A 23,117-nucleotide genomic window follows, 5' to 3' on the forward strand; every position below is an offset into this window, starting at 1 on the left:
GGATCCGCTGAGTTCAACACCAGCCCTGTGCGCGTGGTGCCGGCCACCTTATCGCAGAGCAACCCCAGAGAAGATGCTGTCGGGTACGGGGGAGACTGAGCAGACTGCTCGGGGAGAACAGGGTATGGGCAGTTTCTCCTACTCTGCTTTTTGGTGCGACCCTATTGACTTCCATCGCTCGCCCTTGGTTGGCTCTAGCACCGAGGCAAAGGAGATGTTTTACAAAGCCAGTCGTGTTGTGAGTGTTGGCTGTTTCTCAGATGCGATTGGCAAACGCAGCAAGATAATCACTGGTTCTAATTACAAGCACAAGTAAGTTTGTTTAGCCAGTCGTTCTGTAATCTTTGCCGTTATTGGCTTTCCAATTGCAATCCAAATGCGGTCAGAAACAGGGCCGGGTGAGTGGTTTTTGGGCACCTTCTGGAGCAGAGATGGAGGTTCAGCTGCTGCAGAAGGGCCTGGGAGTTAGTTGTCTCCTGCCTCTGATCCAGCTTGAAAATCATTATGGAAAGAACTGTTCTTGTTTGACACCACTAAACCCAGTTTTAAGAGCTGGCAAGAGCAGCTGTGGGAGGTGGAGGTTTTCAGGATTGGGTTTGTGTACATTTGTAGAGTCTTCTAGTGGCATACGCTGCTCCGCTGCCCCTCCATCCTGCATGGCGAAGTGGAGACCCTGCACTGAGAATGCTGCCTGGAGTATCCAGTGTCCTGCTGAACAGAGAAGTTGTAGAGGAAGAAGAGGAGACTGGGAATCTTCCTCTCTTTGCTGATGTGTACCTCTTGTGTACCTCGCCAAGTTACTTACTGTTCCCAAGCCCCCTTCTCCCATCTGCAGCCTGGCAGATGACTGTTAGCTCCTTTTCTGAAACACTCAGAGGAAAGTATTAGATCTGTTTGGTTTTATTCAGCATTAAAACCTTTCAGCTGTAAGAGTCATAGGGCTTTTGAGCTCTGAGGAACCGGCGGTCGTTTGTGATGGGTAGAAGGCACCATATCCCTCTTGCTTTCCATCTCACTTACTCGCCTTTTGTGTTTTGCATGATTACCTGGTCGGGAACGAACACGGTCCGCCACACTGGTTTGATAACCAGCTCTACAGTTCCTTTAGTGACTGCTTTTTTGTTGTAGTTTAACAAGTCGTTTTCCCCTTTGAAGGCACTGGAATTACACTGGGCATTGGTTTGACTTGGTTTTGCCTTCGCTGCAGGAATTAGGTGGAGCCCTCAGGTTGATGGAAACTCCCTTTGCAGCTCGGTGATCAGCAGGAGACAAACGCTTCACAGAGCATCGCCCTGGCTGGCACGCACCAGAGGACTCGTTATGAGGAGGCTGTTTGGTTAAAATCGCTGTAATAAACCAGATTCCTTGCTGGCGCTACGTCTGGCCTCTCCAGTATGGAAACTGGAAGAGCGACTGCAGCTCCAGTCCATCGTTCAGGCTCTTCTCCGTGCAGCTGAATGTGTTGGCTCTGCACAGCTCTCCTGCGCCGCACTGAGTGCCCACCACAGCTGGGGATGTTTATACATCATACTTTATTGTAGATTATATTTTAATGCACCAAAAACTATTTATTCACACTTGGATTTTTAAATTTTTTAGGGATTTATGAGTGTGTTTTGCTGGGGGCAGCATTAAGTGAATGGCTTCTCTCCGCAGCTTTGGCCATGTTTATGGTACTGGGAAGGTGCACGGGGCTGGGGGTACGCGGGGGCACCTGTCTCGAGGATTTATTTGTGGGGACAGCGGCTCGTTACATACTTCACAAGTCCCGGTCGCTGCAGTATTTATTGTCTCCCAGTTATTTGGTGGGAGATCTTGGGGCAGAAGTTGCTGACTTTATTAACTGTTCAAAACAGGACGCTGAATCACATCCTGGCAAGGCTGCAGCATCCTGCCGTAGCGTGCTCCGTACAATGGGGAGGCAAATTCACAGGCTCGTGACCCTCAGTAACTTTCTGGCCCGTAGGTGTGGCCGTGGAAGCCAATGGAGATATAATTAGGCCTTTACATTTTGTGGTGGGTTGTGTGGGGGCGTTCAAAGACCATGGAGCCGAGGAAGCATGCACTTATTTGACATTTATTTAAGATCTGGCCTTTCCAGGAAACTGTTGCTGACTGGAAGTTGAGCAACGTGAGGAGTTTACTTGGATGTAGGTAGAGCAACAGCAGGAGACCTGCCAGTTTGCAGATGTGGTGATCAGACCCTTTTTGGAATGTATCTGGCCCCGTTATCAAAGCTACTGGCTTTGCACTCAACATTTCTTTTTCTGAAAAAGGCCAGTGTGGTTACTGTTTATTTAGGTGTTAAAGAGCCGGGTCAGAAAAATATTTTGGTTCCAGATGCCTCTTGATTTCTAAATACCTTAATCTTTGATAATCAGTTGCCAAGATCTGTGAGTCAGGGATTTCTCATACAAATCAGAGCTGCGGTCTGCCTGACAAGTGCAGTTAAGTTGTTTTTGGAGAACATGAAATGGACAGAACACCTTCACAGGGATGGCTTTACTTTTAATGAAGAGAGCATTGAGTTTTTTATTTCCCAAACGTTTACGCATCCCTCTGCAGCGTTGGAGTCCCTGACGCAAAATGGCTCTACTGCTACACCAAAACAATAGAAAGCAGAATAAGGCCAGCCTCAAATGCGTTAGGATTCAGACTGCATCTGTTAGTTGTTTAGATTTATCTAGGATGATAAGAACTCTTCTCTGCAGAGCTTGCCTTCCCTCTCTGAAAGTTTTAGTCGATGGTGATGAGCTTGTGCGGCCCAAGACGGATGTGCGTCAGCTCTCCGTAGAACTGGCAGTGGTTAACGGCTTTGCCGGAGCTGCTGGTGGGCATAGACGTCTTCCTCTTGCAGGCAGTGCAAAGGTTTTATCTTCTGCCACAAGAGAGGTAGATTTCCCTGCATCCTTGCTGGGACAGGAGCGGGAATAGAAGCCACGTCTGCAGAGCCGCTGGTGTCTGTCAGCCAAGGTGTTGCCCATGGCACCAGACTCTCCCCAAAGTCCCCGTACTGAGGTAACATCTGTTGTAGGACCCGGGCTTTGTGCCCGATGCTCATCTCACCAGCGCAGGGACCCTGTGCCGAGGGACTTTCCAAACTGACAAACCTGCCAAAACCACACCTATGTTTCTTGAAGAAATCCTTGCTGCAGGAATGGCTTGTGAAGGCAGCTTCTGGGCGATCTGTGGCCGTGTGCTGCTGGCCGCTGGGCAGAAAAACCTCTGGGGCTTAGCATCAGGGGCCAAGACATCCAGAAGTGAACGGAACGGGACAAAATGTCCCTTTCAGATTTTTCAGAGAGCTGCCAGGTTGCTTGTTTGCCCTGTCTGCCAGCCAAACAGTCGTGTCCAACACTCACATCCCTGCGGAGACCGCTGCCTGTGGGGCTGCTCGCGGCGTGTCTGCGTGTGGGCATCTCCCTCCCAGCCCTGTATAACTTCTTGGACTTAACAGATGTCTGCTTCTCTCTAACACTGATTCTGCTTGGAAAAGCTGGGTTTGGAGAGGAGGGGAAAAAGAAGGATGATGCTGAGGTTTTTACCAACACTTTTCTGTCTTGAAGTAGCTTTGCCCCTGGCTGGCAGTCTCCTAATTTCTGGGGTGCACCTCCTCCCCGTGGGGTGCTGGCTGCCTGCCCTCGGGGGAGCTGGGAGGACAGGCTGCGGTCTGACTAAACACTAGAGGGGGTGTCGGGGTTGAGCTAGAACTTCTCTCGCTCTGCTTTTACCCCGTGTGATCCGTCTAGATTTGTTTTGTTTTATTTTTCCGCCTTACCAATGTGTCGAGTACTCCCTGGTCTCCGCTGCCTTTTTTGGAGTCGTTCTGAAACCCATCAGCTCAGCTATTTTTCGGGTTGCTGTGCCACCGCTGCCTGGAGGCTTCTCGGTTGTGCTTCCTATGCCGTTGTCTGTGTCCTGGCTGACCTTCGCGCGAGCCGCTTGGAAGCTGCTTTCTTCATCCTTGAAACTATTATTCACCTTCCTTTTCTTTCCCGATGGCGCCGCTGGAGAGTTTCCACTTGTTTCTCTGGCCTGTCTCTGGGAGGCACCGCTGAGTGGGTGAAGTGGGGTGACTTAATAAAATAGTTTAAAGGATTAAAACAATGAGTTGATGGGAGGAATGCGGGAGGATTGGCCCATGTGCCGACAGCTCGGCTGGGGAGGAGGATGGGAGCGGGATCGGCTTCTGCCCGGGAGCGCGGGTGGGAGGCTCTGCCTTTGATGTGCCCTCCACGGCAGGAGCCTGGGGGCCGGCATCGTCCCACCTCTCCTAAAACATGGACCATGGCGCCAGGACACCTCCCTGGCACTCCCGGGCTTGTGGTCTGTCCTCCTCCCTGCCTGCAGTCACGGAAGAGCTATGGCAATAACAGGGCAACGACAACATCCCAATAAGTGACTTGTTAAAACACAGGGTGTCTTTGGGAGGTTTTAGTGAGGGGGAAGAAGGGAGCCAGTGTTTTGGGAATAGCTGGCTTCCTTCAGACCACCAGGATGCTGCATGGCAGAGGGTGCGCTAGGCTGGGAAACGGTGGTGTTGCTAATACTGGGACCTCTGTATACGCCTCTATATGCTGCCCTCTTAATGGGCAGTCGTGCAGGCTGAGTTTTGGAGGCGATCTGGCCCCCGCCTCCTGGGACAGCGGCTATCACAAAAATGACATCATGTTTTGGTGGGAATCTCAGAAATGCAATTCAACCCGCTAGTTCCAAGAACATCGCGTGGCCGGGTGGTGCTGTGATCAGCCTCCTGCCTTTTTGAACTCTGCGATTAATGGGATGAACAAAAAGGATTTCTTTTTCCTTGTGAAACAATCTCTTATTTTATTTGGCTTTTCATCATCCAAGTACTCGGGATTCCTAGAATTTTCTTTTTCCTGGCCATTTGGGAGCTGTTCTGCTAACTTATTTTGCACAAGCCGTGCTGGAACGGGGGATGATCCTGCTAATTTGTTCGCTTCCCTCTTCCTGCCCTTTCTCTTGGGCAGTTTATCCGAGTTGCTCCTGGGTGTCGTGCTCTGCCGTGGGGAAGACACGACTGTCCCGGTTCGGCTCCACGCGGAGCTGTGGCGATCGCTGCCCGAGCCCGATGCATCGCTCACCCCCGGTGCGCAGGAGCAGGCTGGAGGCACATCATCAGCAGTCTATTTATGTTAGGAAATTAGCTTTTGTGGGCTTCATGATTGATTTCATTTTTTTTTCTTTTTCCTCTTTGTGCTCGAGGAGCGCTTGTATCTGGGGCTGTGAATGGCCCGCAGTGTCTCAAGCCCTTCTTAGCATTCTTGTGCTGGGGATGTGGCCCACGCCTTTCAGCTGAACAATACATGCTCAGACTCCCCTTTTGTTGCTGCGCTGCTAAAAACACGAGAGCGAAGCCTGCCGGGTCTTCCTGCCTGACCGACCGTCTCGCTCTCCTTTGAAATAAACGGGGAGATGTTTGCCCCTGCAGGGAGGCATTATAAGACTCCCCCCCTTTAGCAGAGGCTGCTGCCTGACCCCTTTGCAAGCAACTTTTTGCCGTTGAGTGATGGTGCCCTGGCTACATCTAAGGAAGGGGAGATGTTCTCCCTGTGTCTGAAGCAACGTCTGACCTTGCCGTGGTTCACAGCTTACATTCTGGGTTTCTTCTTGGGGTGACTTGTTTTCAGCTCAGGAAGTCTGAGGAGCCATGACTTTTTATAGCTCATCAAAGCTGCACCTTGTTTTTTTTGTAATAAAGTAGTATTTCCAAAGAGAAACATTTCCAAAAGTTGCCCTGGAGGGAGTTGCCTCCTCTTGAGACGCATCGCAGAGATCTCAGCAGAGGTAGAGCACCGCAGTCCAAGCGATGCTGGCAGCTCTCACCGACTTCAGCAGGTGTGTTGGGCACCTGCGGTTCTCATCACAGGTCAGTTTATCAGCATATCACAAAGTCTACGCGTGTATGCAGTAGTATTTTCTTTTAAAACAGCATTGAACGTGTTGAAACTGGGTCTTTCCTGGTCTCTGCTCGTCCCTCTGCATGGCAGCCTGCTCCGGGTGGAGTTCAGCAGGGATGGTCACGGCCATACTCTCAGCTATGTTTGTAAAGGTGACTCCTTTATATTTCATTTAATCTTCCCATGACACTGGACTCTGTGTGACTGGTGTGTGACACAGAGCAAAGGCCACTTGGAAACACACAAATTACTTTTTTTAAAAGCACGAGAAACGACCTGCTGCTGCTGTTCAAGGCTCCCACTTCTGTTTTTCAGGTTGTGCAGTAGCATGTGAGCGAGCAGCTTTGAAGTTCATTTTTCCCTGGCGCTGTTTTGTGTTGCTCAGACCCCTTCCGAAGGCCCCTTTCTTGCTCAGGAAGTGTTATCTGATGTGCCTACTATCAAGCCAAAGCAAGCAGCCAGCGGGCTTTTAGTTGTCGACTGGGCTTGGGAAGCCGGGGCCGTGCAGCTGCCGCCTCGTCTTCCTGCTCCGTCTCTCCCCACATCTTCCTTTCTTTTTGATGTGCTGGTTTCCAGTTCAGTTTATGTTGCTATTTGGGTGTGACTGCCTGATGGCCCTCTGGCTGGCTGCTCTTAAAATCCACCCTCTGGCGTGTTCAGGGCCTGGCTGGGCTGCGGGAGCATCCGAGGGGACCGGCTCGGTCCTCAAGCTGTGGCACCGCGGTGGGAACGTGCACTGGAGAGGCCCCTCTCCAGGGCTGCATCATTTCATGTTCTTGCTTAATTGCCTTGAGATGGCTGGGCTTTTCCCAGACTGAGCAGAAAATGAGGGGGGGGGGGGAAATCAGTTGTCTTCTTCCTTATCAAAGGGGCTGCGGAAAAGGGAAGTGTGTTTAATTTCGTGGCGCTTGGAAGGCCTGTTTTTTCCTCACCTTATCAGTTTGGAAGGGTTTGGAGCAGAAGATGCCATAAAACTGAAGGAACCAGGAGGCACTACCATTTTCAGACCTTTGTAAAATTGTGGGCAATTTTGAGAGAAGCAAATATTGCTTTGTTTCTGTTTTTTACTGCTAAAACACAGACCTGGTTGCAGGAGGGCAGCTCCTCTGGACCCGGGGAGAGGTCTGCACACAATGGGTAGGAAAGGCAGGACAAGTGTTGATGGATGCTGGGATGAGGGGAGGTTTCTGCCCCAATGCTCCAATCTGCTCTCAGATGAGCCCAGAGGCCACCGCTGTCCCCCAAGCACTCAGGCTCAGCCCTGATGGATAGATGACCTTCTCTGCCCCTACACCACGTGTACGTTTTGTTCCATTAATGAGGGGGGAAATTAAAAAACTTAATTTGACAGAGATTTGGTGCCTGGAGAGTATGATGGTGGCCCTGTGCCTGGGCAAGGTTTCGTTGGGGAGCTTTGCTGGGACATGCAGCTCTGCACCTGAGCTCCTCAAACACACAAGAGGTCAACAGTGTGGGAGCTGCTCAAGATGAAAGGTTAAATAGAAAGAGAGAAAGCTTCAGGTGGGAGAAGATAGCTGGGCTATTATCCCTTTTGGAGAGGGTGTGACTTCAGTGTAATGGCCAGGCAAAGGTGAGCTCCAAAGGTTGGCTGAAGCAAGCTTTGGTACCCATCAGGTGCATATGCCTCGGTCTTCTGGTGGTGCTGGGCTGCTCCTGAGGACATCCAGTGCCCGGGTGTTCACTACGTGAGCTCAGCACTAAAATAATACTCTAAGAGCAGAGTTGTGAGCAAGCAGATCTGAACAGCACTTGCTGTGAAGGGGCTTCTCATCTGTGATCACCCCCAGACACAGAGATAACAAGTTCATTACGGCCTCAGAATTACCGAGGGTGGTTGCAGGTGTGGAGATAAGCCAGGTCCCTCGGGCATCCCGTGCACCCAGTGATCCTGTGGCACCTCTGGGAGCAGCAGGGATACCCGGCCAGATGCAAACTCTGATCTTTCCGTGTTCTGCCTCTTTTAACTTGATACTATTTTTTCATTCTCAGACTAGGGAGAGACTGCTGAAATCAGCCTCGGGCTTGGCTGTGCCTTCCCAGGGAAAGTGCTTTTCTCTCTGCTGACTTCTGTGTATGGATATTTATTTTGAGATGAGTTCTGTAGCTATAAGATATATTAATAGAGTGTTTTCTTGTATCCTGCAGGATGATTATGTCTTATGTGAGATTTCCCATTAAAACAGGGAACTCGAGTACCTGAGGCATACGAGGCTTCTTCCTGGGACACACCACGGCCTGAGCTACCACGGCAAAGCAAGCTGCTTAGGGAGAAGTTTTCTGCGACTGGCAGCTGGCTCCCAGCTCTGTCTATCTGTCCGTCCAGTAACGCGAGCAGCTCTGTCTCTTGTTCGGAAACCCAGTATTTTAAACAGATTGCTTATTGGCGTTTGTGGACCCGGGGTGGGGGGGGCAGCATTTTGTAATGATTAAAAGGCACTGCCTATTGTGTTCTTAAGCAACTTGAAATGTAATTGATGTGTGTTGCAGCCACGCTCTTCTGGAGCTTTCCCAAAGGGGAAGAAATATTTCCTTTTCAAGTTGAGCAGCACGGAGCCAGTGGATGGAGTGAGGGACAGTGAAGCCAGAGACGCTGGAGCCTGCTCTCAGCAGTGCTGTGGCCATTAAGCACCCTCTCCTTGCCAGCCCCTGGGTGCCATCCCCTGCTGTACCTTCCTGCTGACACTCTTGGCATATCCCAAGGAGTTTTTTACCTCCCTTAGGGGGTTAATGCCATTAGTTTGGTAAGGTGAGGTTATGGAGTGGAGGGAGGACTGGTCTGCAGCTCTGCTGGAGCACCAGGGTCCTGGGGCTGGGACAAAACTCATCCCGGCATTTATTTGAGAGCCTGAAGTGACTCCTGTGAAGTAGCTGTGCTGGTCAGGATTCCTGGAAGGGCATCCGGGGAATGGGTGGTTTCTGGTGTCCGTGCCAGTTGGGCTGGGTGAAAATGGAACAGAAAGCTGCTTCTCCCTCTGGTTTGGCTGGTGGTACTGGTGAAACGCGGGCGTGTGGTTATGGTTTATGCCTAGAGAAGGAATTATTCAGGGGTCTGTAAGAAACAAGTCTTCGGTGAATGTCGTTATAGCCAGTTGCTAACAAATAAATACCAAACCACCTGAAAGACCTTCTTGTTCAGCAGGAGCTCAGTAACTCGCAAGTCACTCTGGAAAAAGAGCAGATCAAACTGCGGTAGCTGTACAGTAAGTGAAGAAGTATTTTAATTTGACAGCCTGTGTCATATCTGTATGACAGCGGTGGCATTGCAGGCTTTTAATTGTAAAGAAACAAACAAACAGGCCTTAGTGGATACGATGCTTTTTATCTCCTCCTGTCCCAGGGAACACGGACTTTGCACAGCGAAGGGCTGCTTTGCTGATGGGCGCTGCGTTGCCTTCGGAGCATGCGGGAGGAAGCAAACAAACAAACAAGTCTGGAGGAGGGAAATGATTAGACGAGCCTCAGCTGGTTTTTTTTTTTTCTTTTTTTTTTCTTCCCCTCTTGAATGGCTCCCTTTCATCAGGATACGTTAGGACAAGTGCTTTTTCAAGCCAGGATATCAGTGGAAGACACAGTGTTCTGTAAAAGTCATCCAGTTCCTGGGTAGCATCAACAGACGCGATTCCTCTGCTCCGCACAGAATATACGGTCAACCTTTTCTTTTCCTTCTTTTCTTTTTTTTATGGGTTTAGAAGCAAAAGGATGTGAGTTTTACAGCTAGTTATGAATCTTTTTGAATTTACTGACTTCTGTCTGACTCTTGGGCCAGCACAATGCTTCTGCTGTTCAAAGAAAACCAGTCCAAATTAGTATGTATAAGCCACTCGTTTTTATGCTGCTAACAAATGCTGCTTGCTAGAGCATTTATCACTGCTCCCGAGGGTCAAAAGTTGGGGATGTTCAGTAATGATCGGATTTTTCTGTTCTTTAGGAGATTTTCTTTAAAAAAAGCTGGAGTTGTATTTGTTTACTGGAGCTGCAGGATTTAAAAGGGTTTTTTAAAACTGGGTTGGAATATTGTGCCTTGCCTTTTTCTCCCTTTTATTCTGTTAGCGCTTGTGTGAAGTGACCGAGAGCACAGAGTGTTCCTAGAGCCGGAGATAAGGGACGGTGCCGGGTAATGTCGCTGTTTCAGCGTGCTGTAAACCAGGAGCTTTTTGCAGAGAGGCGCTTGGATGCGTTACCTCCATACGGCCCCGCGCTGGCCGTATGGAAACGGGAGCTCCTGTGGAAATCGGGGAGTACGGGTAGTGCTGGGGAGGGCTGGGCAGTCCGACTGGTGCCAGGCTGTGTTATATAAGGTTAGCGTGCAGTTTAGGAAACAAACATTTAAATTAAAAAAAAAAAGAAATCTCGCTCTCAACAGGTTCTTTGGCTTTTTTGGTTCATTTCCATGCAGACAAATACACGGTGACAAAAATTTTGCGATGTGGGTTGTCCTTTTCCTGCAGTCACTTTCAGCTCCTGCAGGGCAGCTTTCTCGTTTGCCTGCAACTGGGAATATTTGGCTTTATTGTAAAATATTTCCTGACTGTAAAAGAGGAGAGCCTCAGGCGAGAATGAACCGTCAGAGCAGGAGTTCCCGATGCTTTTGGGAAGGAGCTCTCTCTCCTCCAAGGTTTTTCCTGCTGTGGAAACCCCAGTCAGTACTTTATTAGGGATAAAAGAATATCTTTTGGGACATTTTTTTCCCTTTCCTAAAGAAATGTTTCCCAAAATTCTTGGGACGTGGATACTGTGAATTAATCTCCTTGTGCATTAACTAACCATTCCCTTCCTCTTGCTATGAAAACAGATGTGAGTGCGTGAAGCTGGTATTTAGCTGAATATCCTATACGTTGTGTTGGTGTCACTGCTTTTGTACAACTTCTGGCCTTTTTTAACGCTTTCCTGCGGGATCTGGTGCGAGAAGGAAACAAGGCTCTTCCTGGCTCACTTATAGAATGAAGCAAATTCCCGTTTGCAGTGTGTGCCAGGCAGAGTAGAGCCCATGTTTCGGATCACAGGGGAACTCTGTGCGGCTCACGTTCAGACACAACTTGTTACTGGAGTGAGTGGTGAGTGTTGGAATACCGTGGGAGCGTAAATGGAGAAAAGCTTGCTTTAATTAGAGTGCAGTCATCCTGCTGGAGTTTTATTGATCTGATATATGAGTGGCGGAGCCTGGAACTTAGGCGAAAATTTTAGTTCACTTGTTAAAAGCAGCTGAAATCTCAAATTTAAACCTGATCCAAATTTTTCTGGATATTTTGCACCTTGAAGATTCAGTTGAAAAATGAGGGAGCTTTGCCTGGAAACCTTGGTTGTGTTCTCAGGGAAGGGAAAAGCTGAACTTGCACCAGAAGCTGCAAAGACGTGCAATTTATATCTGTCCTTGCAAAAATACTACGGTAGAGTGGAGCCTTAGTGCTCACTTCTGCCCAAAGGCAAAGACCCCAGATAAAGTACAGAATGGACGAGTGCTGGGAATAGTAACTCCTGTGGGATCATTCTCTGGAGCATAAGTAACTCCCATGTAGCACAATCTCGTAATGGAGCGTTTATATTTAGTAGATAGCAGACAGTAATTAATGATGATCTATGTTTGGAAGTGTAGAGCGGCAGAAAATTGGGCTTTGTAACAAGGAATGTCTCTTGTGATGTTTTGAGGGGTGTAAGAAATGCAGTGTAAGCAGTTACTGTGGCAACTAAAAGGTAGCTTAGGAGATGTTGATTTTCAGCCTTGTGGGAAATTCTAACCTTACCACTTAGGGCCAAGGCTATTTCTGAAACGCTCGCGAGTGCGTTATGGTACTATGTGATTAGGCTGGTGCTTACTGTAACTACTGATTTTGTTCAGCCTTCTCTTGAGTTATGTTCTGGGGCCTGTGTGTCATTTGACTCTGTGGGAATATCGTTATTTATTTGCACATACAGTGACCTGCCTTCTTATCAGTAGCTTTTTCCAGGACAGTTGTATCTCACCAGAGCAAAGCAAAATCTTTGCTATTGTGTCGGTTGCTTTTTCCCCTGAGGTTTCAGGGCAGTTTCCTTTCTCTTGTGATGGGCAGGTTTCATCTGCCCTCCCTTCCTCTTTAAATCCACAGACAGTTTCTGGTTGCATGTTCTTGTTTTTGCATTCCAAAGAAATCTCAGGAACTGAAATTAGTAGGAATTGATTTGCTCTGAACCCCATCTGAAGTCATTTTACAAGTCTAAGCCTGTAAAAAGTCTTAGCCTCTGCTGTTTTTAAGTTGCAGAATTCGGTAATCAAATGATAAAGTCATTTTCCAGCCCATGACGGCTGGAAGTATCTCCTGCAATGGCCAAGTAATAAAATGTTGGTGGAAAATGGCATGTGAATAATCCTGGAGCGATCCTGTGCAAGTGGCAGGATCAAATTTTGGGAACAGCTTCTTGTGGCAAAATCCTACTATATTTTAGTGAGAAGCCCTTCCTTCCCTGGCCACGCAGACCCTGAGCACATGTTTTTGCTGCTGTTTCCTTTCAGTTGACTTCCTCTGTCTTTTGTTTTCCAGCCTGAGCGAGAGCTTTTTCATGGTGAAAGGCGCAGCCCTTTTCTTACAACAAGGAAACAGTTCCCAGGGCCAGCGAAGTCTCCAGCATCCTCACAAACATGCAGGTAGGGGATTAAATCACCTACTGAAACTCCTTTTCCCTCTTGCTTTGCTGCTCACCCTGTCCATGGGGACAGGCTAATACCACGCGTGGGTGGGTGGATGGATGACTTCTCTGATTGTCACAGTGGGCCTTGTGCAACCTGCTGAGTAAAACCAGGTTTTCAGCCCACTTGATTGGAATGGGAACGTATGTTTATTGAGTCTTTGTTTAAACCTGTGTCTTTATCTTGGAACTGAAGTAGAAATTCATTCTCTGCAGACATCGTGGCATTCACCATGGCATTCTTTAGCCAGGGAAGCCAGAGGGTCTGTGCTGAATGTGTATCCCTGTTTTCCGCAGCCGCAGATGAAGGAACATCACTTGGTTTTGCTTCAGTGATTTGATCTTTGCCTTCCCCTTCAGCCTGTGGGGAGGAAAATTGGATGGGCTGAGTCCCAGGGCTCTAGCACCTCTTCTGTAGCTGTCGATGGTCCTGGGTCAGTGTGGCAGGGACATTCCTCTGAGTGCTCTCCCAGCCTCCAGTAATCTGAAGCTTAGGACTTTTGGTTTTCTTTCGAAACTACCTGTTGCTGGGTTGGTTTGATGCTGCTGCTAAGAGTGAGGAACATTTTAACAAGATTTGGGTCTCTGGATAGACATGCATTTCTTAGCTCCTTATATCCCCTTTCCTGGTTTCAGGAAAATCCCCTTTTCAGTTAACTCATCACAGTCTGGCCTGTAAGAGTTTCTCATGGTTTAAGAACAGACTGTCCTTCCTCCCCCAGTCTCCTCTGGTGTGCCAAACTGGTGGGAAGAAATGGTAGGGAGTTGTATGGTGGACATACATAAGGATTGATAAGCAGATAGGGGCTTCAGGAAAGTGGGTTCTACTCACCAAGTGATTTTATGCCTTCTGGTTTTGACAGTTTTGGAATAAGTGATCACTGGGAAAGAAGAAATAAGATCATGGGGGCATTTTGAGTGCAGGAGCATGTGGGAAAGGCACAGTGTGGTACTGTGTGTCTGCTGCTTAGTAAACACTCCAAGCACAAAGAGGGTGTTTGAATGCCAAGCTTGGCTTTGGGTTTCTTTAATTGTCAGCAATTTCATATACCCAGCAAACATCCTACGGAAGGAATTTTATCTTGTATGGAAAGTTATGAGTGCATTACCAAGTTATTAGATGTGAACTTGTTTTGTTTTCTTGTAGATTCCTTGTTCCTTTCACTTGCTTTCACCACACAGAAATGTACCCGCTGCTCTAGAGCCTGAGGGACTGGGTGCGTGAGCAGCGCTTTGTTTTAGATAGAAGGGATCCATCACCCAAACTGGGCTGCTCCTGCAGTCCTCCTTCCTCAGAAGTTTCTCCTGTTCAGATATACCCTCTGTAAGGCCAGTGGGGCTGGTCCTTCGATGTTATGTGTGTTTCACAAGACAAAGTTTTTCTTTTGTCCTTTGTTCCTTTTTGGGTTTTGTGTTTTTTGGTGGTGGTTCTTTTTTTATCAGAGTTGTTCCTTCTGCCTCTTCCTCCCCTGTCTTCAGTGCCCATATCTTTCTGTCTTCTATAAGATGCTCTAACAGGAAGAGTATTGTCATTTGTGCCAGTCACAGGTGGTCTCTATATATTTGGTAACTTCCAAATACAGTAAGGTCGAGTTCTTACACAACCAGATAACAAGAAGCTCACTTCTCTTAGTATTCTCTGGGACAACAAAGTTAATTTGCCTTCCTTTAATGGTATTTTTTGACTTAGAAACATTCAAGACTTAGAAACAGGTCAAGACTCTGCTGATTCTTAGTGCAGGAGGTGAGAGACCCTTTCTGATGATTTCTCTGCTCTCCCTGCAGGTGATTTGCCCCAACACCTCCAGGTGATGATCAACCTCCTTCGCTGTGAGGATAGGATCAAACTGGTAAGAAAAGATGCCTTTTCCTTATCTCATTTCTGTTGGAGGTGCTTGAAACAGACCTGTAGAGCTTCACGAAAAGCATTGGCAAATCCTAGGTTTCCGAGTCAGCTCAGCTCTGTGCTGGCTGCCAGCCCTGCCGTGTTTTCCCATCTGCTCCTTTTGCCCTGGTCCTTACATCCAGGTAATGACTTGGGTCAGGAAGTTGATCTGTCTGAAGTGTATTTGTTTTGTTAAGTTGAATTTTCCAGTCATTCCAAATGCTAATACAGGAGAAGAGACAGGAGCTTGCTGATGTTACCGGACACTCTTAAGTCAGTCTTGAAACTGCATCCAAATGGGGCTGGGCTCTCTTTTAAAGAAATCTGCAGAGGCTGGAAAAGTTGCTGCAGAAAAGTCCGTGTCAGTTATCCCCTCCAGCACGACTAACATGTTTCAGTGAAGGCTTGAGATTAGAAGAGTCCTCTGAGCCTGCCTCTGTTTTCAGTTCAGTACCAACATTTTTACCAACTTTATAGTTGAACCTCTTTAGAACAAATCTTCAGGTTACATTTTGTAGTATTTCCCCGGATTGGGGCAGATAATCCAGGCTAATCTTCTCCCTGGCTGATGCCAGTTCAAACTGGCAACTAGCCTTGCTGCAAGATGGGCCGTCTCTCCCTGTTGTATTTCATACTGCAGCTAAATAAAGCTTTTGGGCACAATTACACCTTATAAAAAAAAAATATTAGGCAGCAATGGAAGTAATAATTATCTAAAAGCTGGTTTGAAGAGCCTGATGACCTTTTTCTAGGCTGTCCGTTTGGAAAGTGTGTGGACAGACCGAGTGCGGTACATGGTGGTTGTGTACAGCAGCGGACGACAGGACACAGAAGAGAATATTCTGCTGGGTGTGGATTTCTCCAGCAAGGAGAGGTAAGTCTGAGGCCAGGCTGGGCTTGGAAATTGGGCAGGCTGGCTTCTCTGGAAAGCCTAACACCAAACTCTCCCCAAGCAGTTAGTTGACATGTATCTGGAAATTCTAGCAAGAGAGAGGACGTGTTGAGATTTCTGAGGGCGAGAGGGTGATTTTGTTGTTCCAGAAAGCTTTCAGTCTCCTTCGAACCTCTGGGCAGTTGTGGGCAAAGGGTTCACGTGTAATCCACCCGTAGGGCTGTGGCATCTACCTCATCTATGGTAGTTTGCTGTCTGCTCACTACCAAATGCTCTCAAAGGCACAGCTGCAAAACTGGGATTTATTCAATCCACCAGACTTCAAGTCTGTTGATGGTATGATGCAATGGAGCTGGTTTTTGGGGGGGTAGCTTAGTTGCCAAATAACGTCAAAAAGCGATACTGCTAAAGTACCTCCAAAACCAACAAACAAATGTGTCGGTAATGAGCTGTTTCTTTTGTCTAACTGATAAGAGCACAGAATATTTTGAAAGGCAAATAAAATATTTTGTTATGGCAGACCCTCTCACATTATTGCAGTTGTAGGTGAGCAAACCAAGGCAGAAAAGCTCTTGGCTTGGAGAGACGGGGCTGGTTTGGCCGAGCTGGAGTTAGAGCTTCCAGACCATTGTTTGTGTTCCCCCATGATTTAACAGGCTGCCATGTTGTGCTGCTGCAGCCAGAGTGACTTTTGTTTTCTTTTTGGAAACCCTCAGTGGGTGTTTCTGTTCTTGTAAGTAGAAGAGGGGAGCTTTTGCGCTTCAGTGAGACCTGTAGGGAAACTTCCACCCGTACCTTCCTAATTACCACTGTTAACCATTGGCTTTGGTGCTGCCTCTTGTCTCTGCTGGGAAGTTACTGCTCTTGGTGTTACGGAGGAAATTCTAATTTCCTTCTGACACACTTAGTGTGCAACAGCAGTGAATGTTTGCTGTGTCATCTTCAAACCCGAAACAACCTTGCCGTAATTTGCTCCTGGTGGCTGTTGATGTGAGACAAGAGGAAAGATGGAAAAGTTAAGACAAATCCATCCCAACTGTAAGATTAGCTGCCGTTTCAGTTCCTGTCTCCCCGAAAGCCAAAGTTTTTGTTAATTAAGGGTAAGTCTCATGCATAAAGAAGTCAGTTGGCATTAGCAAGTTTATTGAGGGACTGCGTGGCTCTGTGTTGGGGCTGAAATGTCACTGCTGAGCTGTAAGTGTTCTGACTGCTGACAGTTTGACTAGTCAGGCGCTTTTGTGGGTTTTATTCCTTTTACATGTGTTTAATAAAAAACATTTTTTCTCGCAAAGCTCTAAAGTGCACATTGTCCATATGTGTGTTCAGACTGGCCTGTCAAATCCTTTGATCCGCTCTAGAAAGCGGCTGAAGGCTTAAAAAAGAAAGGAAAAGAACAAAACGAAACCCGAGTTCTTTGCTCTCTGTTGCTGTATGCATCCCAATTTCCTTTAAAACTTTAATAATCTCAGAAGCTTAATTATTTACTAGTTGAAAGTTACTGGCTACCATTATAATATGGTTTTCTTGCCAGATTGCATCTCTGAAATGGAAGTGTTCTTTTGGATTAGGTAAACTCATTAAAAAAAAAAAAAAAATCCTTCTTGTCTTTCCTACGAGCCGGAGTGATGAAGTGAAAACCGAACACGCAGTCCTTTGAAAGGCCCCATGGGTCCCCTTTGGAAGAGGCGGGTGGCTGCTCCGCCACCTCCCAGGGCTTCTTCCCCCCACGCTTTAGTGAGCTGAATCTCTGCAGACAGATCATCTTATGACCTTTCGGAGACCTGCCTTGCCCTGAGCTCGTGAGGGTGAGCAAAGCAGGAAAGATGACAGGGTAAACACTGCAGTGCTTTCTGGCAGGTTCTGGAGGGGGAGAGAAGAGCTGGTGATTTTAACTCTTGCTTCTGTACTGCTCCTTCAGCCCTGTGGAGCAATCAAAATGCTGATATCAAGAGTAGACCTTTAGCCTTCAGCTGCCAGTCTCCTTGAGTGTTACGCATTTGATGGCCCAAGGTATTACTAGGAATTACTAGAGCAAGGCCTGAGGATGTTAAAAATTAAAGACTGTTAATAATTTAGGGTATTGGCATGACCGCATCGTGGCCTATATTTAACATCCTGTATAACAATCTCTCTTCCAGTAAAAGCTGCACAATAGGAATGGTTCTTCGTCTGTGGAGTGACACTAAAATCCATCTTGATGGTGATGGGTAAGAAACCACATTAAAAGGATAAATGTGAATGTCCTTCCCTACTGCAGGCAGCTCTAGGAGATATTCTCCATCACCTTGCAAATGAAGTTCCAATTTTGGATTCGTGGCTGCAGTCCTCTTACTCAGCCAGTGAGTCTCTGTCTTGCTGCCCTCAAACTGCTCGGTGGAACCTGTGGTACCCGGTGAACGTTCCTGAAATCTCACTTGAGGGGTGGCAGCCTATGCCGGGAAGGCTGTCCACTTGCCTTTCTTATTTGGGAAGATGTTGGAAAATCAGTGATGCAAATTCTCATCCCTGATTCTTTTTGACTTTGAGTGCCCCTATAGCTGCCTTGCAGTAGCTGTTTGTAGAGTGCGGCTCGTGATGTGGAGAAGAGCAGTTTCTGACTGGTTTTGGTTTTTTTTTTTTTTCCTCTCTCCGTTAGTGGCTTCAGCGTGAGCACTGCAGGGAGAATGCACATCTTCAAGCCAGTGTCGGTGCAAGCCATGTGGTATGTCTGTTAATTAGCTTTATTGAGAACGAGACTGCCATTTCTGTGCATAAATTAAAAACAAGTAAACTGCATTTTTGCATTCTCTGTAATTGGTAATTAGTGAGCTGCAGCAGAGATGCTGCTTCCCTGTGTCAGCGGGTGCTATAAAGGGACTGTGAGAACACTGATCTGAAAACAGGATCCTCTGCTTCTGTTCAGAGCAGTATGTGCTCCTCAGTGTAAGGGAAATGGCGCTAGTGAGATGAATTAAATCATAGAATCATGGAATGGTTTGGGTTGGAAGGGACCTTAAAGATCATCCAGTCCCAACCCCTGCCCTGGGCAGGGACACCTTCCACCAGACCAGGTTGTTCCAAGCCCCGTCCAGCCTGGCCCTGAACCCCTCCAGGGATGGGGCAGCCACAGCTTCTCTGGGCAACCTGGGCCAGGCTCTCACCACCCTCACAGCAAAGAATTTCTTCCCCAGATCTCATCTAAATCTCCCCTCTTTCAGTTTAAAACCATTATCCTTCATCTTATCACTGCACACCCTAATAAAGAGTCTCTCCTCAGCTTTTCTGTAGGCCCCCTTTAAGTACTGGAAGGGGCTATAAGGTCTCCCCAGAGTCTTCTCCAGGCTGAGCCCCCCCAACTCTCTCAGCCTGTCCTCACGGCTGAGGGGCTCCAGCCCTTGCAGCATCTCCGTAGCCCTCCTCTGGACTCACTCCAACAGGTCCACTTCTTAAATATGAAAGACCAACATGAATTCATCAGGCTGCAAACCCAGTCTTTCCACTCTCTGTGTATTTTTCTAACTGGCTGAAGGAGGAGTCTGGGGACCCGTTGCCAATCTGACGGCGTTCCCCGTGTTCTGCTTCGTTACTGGGGCCAGGCTGGGGTTCCTGCCACGCAGAAACTTTCCGTGCTCCCCCCGGGTGCTTGTTCACCTTTCAGCTCCTGTCGCCCCTCCCAAGGGCAGGGATTCCAAAACACTGAAGCAGAGGTGGCTGAATCAGCAGCGGCCGGTGCCAACAAATTCCTCCTTGAAGAGGCTGCTACCCAGCCCTGCACAGAACAAATGCAGCTCTTTTGGCCTGGGCAGTTTGCTGGCTCCTGCTGGAGCCTCCAGAGATCCCTGTCCTTGCAGCATCCGATAGGGAGAAGATACAGATGTAGAGAAGGATGTCGTGCTAGGGATGATTTGGTACGTAAACAAATGAAACTCTTGTTCCTGTCATTTTTTAACTCAGCCCCTCCTGTTGGCAACCTTAGATGCGCTTAATGTATTCGGTACAATGACATCTTCGGAGTAGAGCTTTTAAAAAAAGAGAAGAGAAGGAAAAAAAAAAAAGAAAAAAAAAAATGAGTCGGGAAGGAAGGAAAAAGTAATGCTAGAATTTGGAAAAACAAATGACCCAATCTGGGCCTTGTCCCTGGAGCATGTCAGGGGCCAAGAATGCTGGTAAATATGCATTTGACTCCTTGTTGAAGGTGGTTTGAAAATTGTCCATGTTCTTTATTTTTCTTTGGTCTGGCTTTACAAGTTAGCTAATGATTAGATCCCAGAGCGACTTGTGCCTTGTGCTTGCCTGTTAATCAGGAGGAGATTTCGGCCTCTGCCTTGGCCTGGCTCTTGAGAAGGCCTCCGAGGTGCAGTTTTTGGCTTCTCTGAACTCTGATATGATAAACAGTATCTTTATCGTATAAATTACAACAAATAGTGCTGAAAATCCTTTTCCTCTCTGAAAATCTCAGATTTTTTGGCTCTGTCTGTTCCCCCTGCTCACATCTGTACGAATTTGTTCTCCGCACTTGCAGGTCTGCTTTACAGATCCTCCATAAAGCCTGTGAAGTCGCAAGAAGGTACAACTACTTCCCAGGTGGGATGGCCTTGGTCTGGGCCACGTACTATGAAAGCTGCATCAGCTCCGACCAGAGCTGCATCAACGAGTGGAACGCGATGCAGGACCTGGAGTCCACCCGCCCCGACTCTCCAGCCCTGTTTGTCGACAAGTCAGTTCTGAATTTTATTAGAAAATTAGTTCTAATTTTATTAGAAAGGGACCTCTCCCCTTCTCCCTTTTCTTCCCCCAGTGGTTCATTTTCTTTCTTTTCGTAAGTGTCTTCGAATGGTTTTTCTTCCATTATTCTCATAAAAATTTTAATCCCAGCACCTTTTACCAGCACTCTTTACCACCGCTCCTCTGTACAGTACGAGTTGCACCATATGTTTGCTGCCAGCTTGGAGACATCCTCTCCTTTTCCTTTGCAGGCCAACTGAAAGGGAACGAACAGAACGGCTCATTAAAGCCAAACTCCGGAGCATCATGATGAGCAAAGACCTGGAAAATGTGACTTCTAAGGAGGTAAATACAAAGATTCCTGCTATCTTTGTTCTTCCTGCTGGATTCATTTCCAGAGACACCATATGACTGAGTGTCACTGGCTTCTGAGTGTCTTATTTCCAACTGTTCCTTAAAGGCTCCGCTTTTCAGCTTTGCTGCCCCTCTGTTTCCCCAGCAGGGAAATGAGGGTAGTACAGACATCAGAGTGTGTTTTTTCAAGACTTTAGTAATAAGTATGTGACTTCCTCATGCAAAGTGCCTGGTTCTTTGCCAGGGGAGAGGCGTCAGAGGTGATGCCTGAATTACTGTTGGTTGTAGCACACGTAGGAATGTCCAAGCGATGAATTTGCAGCCGCTTACTCCTCAGTGTGTCCCTGTGAATTTCACAAGCAAAGGCAGCACTCAAAAAGGTACCGTTGTCTTAGATGAGTGTCCTGATCTTCGCTTGCTCATGGACTTGCAGAACAAAGTCTACGCCCTCCTTTCTCCTTGTTGGCTTCATTTTAAGGGTTTTATTTTCTTTGTTCCTGAACAAATGTCAGAGGGTCCTGCAGATGACATTTTGCTAGTGAGTTTACGGACAGAAAATCACAAGCCAAGGGTAAAGCTAGTTTGGATCTAGGCTGGTGTAAATGCATCCAGCCACAGCGCAGACTTATTCAGAGCAAATGGAAACAGTTCTTTTGGGGTTGGGGTGTCGTTTTTCAAGGGAGGCTGTTAACATGCAGGGCTTTCCTTCCTCGAGCTTAGCACTGGAGGCTTTGGATACACTCGTGTAACAGCAGCTTTACAAGTTGTAGTCATAAGCTGAGAACTCTTCTGCCTGTGTACGTGTTCTCAGCTCTTGGTGCAGTCAAGATGCTTTGATTTTTTTGCTGCAATCGTTTTCCATGGTGGGTTAAACAAAGTTATGGTGCTTTCTTTGCCTTGCACCTTCCTGAAGCTGAAGTGCAGTGGGAGGACTGTGGCTGTGCCCTGGTGTTTGGAAAAGGGAGAGTACTGGAAATCCCTCTTCACTATCGCTGCTGCCATTATGCGCTCCTTGCTTCCAATGGATTTCACGTTTGTTTGTTAGCTTGGATCTTGTTTTTTAACTTTTGAATTATTTTTAAGAAGTGGGTACCCTAAACCACATTTTTTTGTACTCGAGTGTTATCTGAAGCTTTATTTACAGATCTTAAATCTGGGGGCCTAGGATACTTGGAGAGGTGCCCCGTAGTGAGATTCCTTGTCTCCAAAAGGTCGAATCCCTCTTGCTGTTTTTAATGAAGTACAAAAGAAGTGTTGTGCAGAGGAGTTGCCAACAAATGTTTCCATTGAACAGAGGTGATTCTAGGTGGCATCCTTTGTTTTCTGCTCTGCAGATACGAAATGAGCTGGAGAAGCACATGAATTGCAACTTGAAGGAATTCAAGGAATTTATAGACAATGAAATGCTGCTTATCCTGGGGCAGATGGACAAACCATCTCTGATTTTTGATCACTTATATCTGGTAAGCTGCCACGTTGGGAGTTCCAGAAGAGCAGGAGGCTCTATGGGGGTGATCTGACAAGTCGCTGGGCTGAGGGAAAGCTGGATGTTGTGTCAAGGCTGACTTGTGCAGCGTGAGCGAGAGGTACAGCCCGCTCTCCCCACTTCGTGCAGACTTTTCTCCAGGACCCATAGTGCTTGTAAGAGCCTGTGGTAGAGAAGCCCTTTTTTTCTAACTCCATTCTTGTTTCTGGTGCTTAATGCAATGGTTCTTTCCTGGTGGACTGATCCTGTTTCAGGACATACCGTGGCATAGCTCAAGTTCTTTCTATGCACCTTCATTTTTTAATTTGAGCAACGGAGATTTTCTTCTGTGACAAACAAAGGGTCCAGCTGTGGATGCTGTCCTGGTGTGACACCCATGTGCTCTTTGATTTAGATCACTGTATTGTTTTTCTCAGTTGAGCCTATGAAGTTCTGTAGACATGGACAGAACTAATGTGCTGACATGCTGTACCCGCTTGTGCATAAGCAAAGAACAGTGCTAATCTTTTTGTCTAATCTTTTGCCACTAGGTGGTACTCCAAGCAAAACATGGCACTGCCATCTGGAACAAAGACTTGCTTGAGATGAATACATTTGTGCCCGTTATGCTTGGGTGTTTTTTTTTTTTTCTTTTTTCTTCTTTTTTTCTGGAGAGCATCAGAGGAAGTGCTCATGTTTAAAAAGCAGGTTTTGCACTCAAACCCTTTTTTGCTTTCCATTTTGCAGGTATAGGGGGAAATCAAGGTGTAACCACCCCTATAAATTCCAGGATTTGCTTTCTCATATACCTGTGATTCCAGCCATGCCACACATAAACAGTGCAGGGAAAGAAGATGATTAATCTCTGTGGTTAAAAATCCAGAGTGGCCGGGAACAGTGATTTGGAATGTGCTCTGTCCCACGCTGGCCTAGAACTAGCTCCGTAGGTGAGGATGTCATGGCCTTGTCCCCTCCTTCAGGAGGTCCCTGCCTGCTCAGGACAGGACATCTCTGTGCTGGCTGCAGCGGTGCAGTGTTGCTGTTTCAGAGGTTATTACCAATATTTCTGCGAGGCTAGGGGGTTGTAGAACTTTAGGAAAGAGGGAGGGTCTTGGGCTCCTTTGAAACATGTATTTTGTGGCTGTTGCAGGGGTCCGAGTGGAACGCCTCCAACCTGGAGGAGCTGCAGGGCTCGGGGTGAGTACTGCACCTTTC

At 47.4% G+C, this 23,117-nt stretch overlaps 1 protein-coding gene across 1 annotated transcript in view; it reads left to right on the forward strand.

Annotated features, from left to right (window-relative positions):
- The window catches only part of SSH1 (slingshot protein phosphatase 1), a 37,925-nt gene that overhangs the window by 8,512 nt on the left and 6,296 nt on the right, over nucleotides 1–23,117 (forward strand). The window contains exons 3-11 of the mRNA XM_074159526.1: nucleotides 12,458–12,561; nucleotides 14,388–14,452; nucleotides 15,240–15,361; nucleotides 17,518–17,586; nucleotides 18,015–18,080; nucleotides 19,881–20,075; nucleotides 20,335–20,428; nucleotides 21,772–21,900; nucleotides 23,053–23,099. Coding sequence (XP_074015627.1) covers nucleotides 12,458–12,561; nucleotides 14,388–14,452; nucleotides 15,240–15,361; nucleotides 17,518–17,586; nucleotides 18,015–18,080; nucleotides 19,881–20,075; nucleotides 20,335–20,428; nucleotides 21,772–21,900; nucleotides 23,053–23,099 — 891 coding nt within the window. The remainder of the gene's footprint in view (nucleotides 1–12,457; nucleotides 12,562–14,387; nucleotides 14,453–15,239; nucleotides 15,362–17,517; nucleotides 17,587–18,014; nucleotides 18,081–19,880; nucleotides 20,076–20,334; nucleotides 20,429–21,771; nucleotides 21,901–23,052; nucleotides 23,100–23,117) is intronic.

This window comes from Numenius arquata, chromosome 16, assembly GCF_964106895.1.
Source record: "Numenius arquata chromosome 16, bNumArq3.hap1.1, whole genome shotgun sequence".
Lineage (NCBI taxonomy): Eukaryota > Metazoa > Chordata > Aves > Charadriiformes > Scolopacidae > Numenius > Numenius arquata.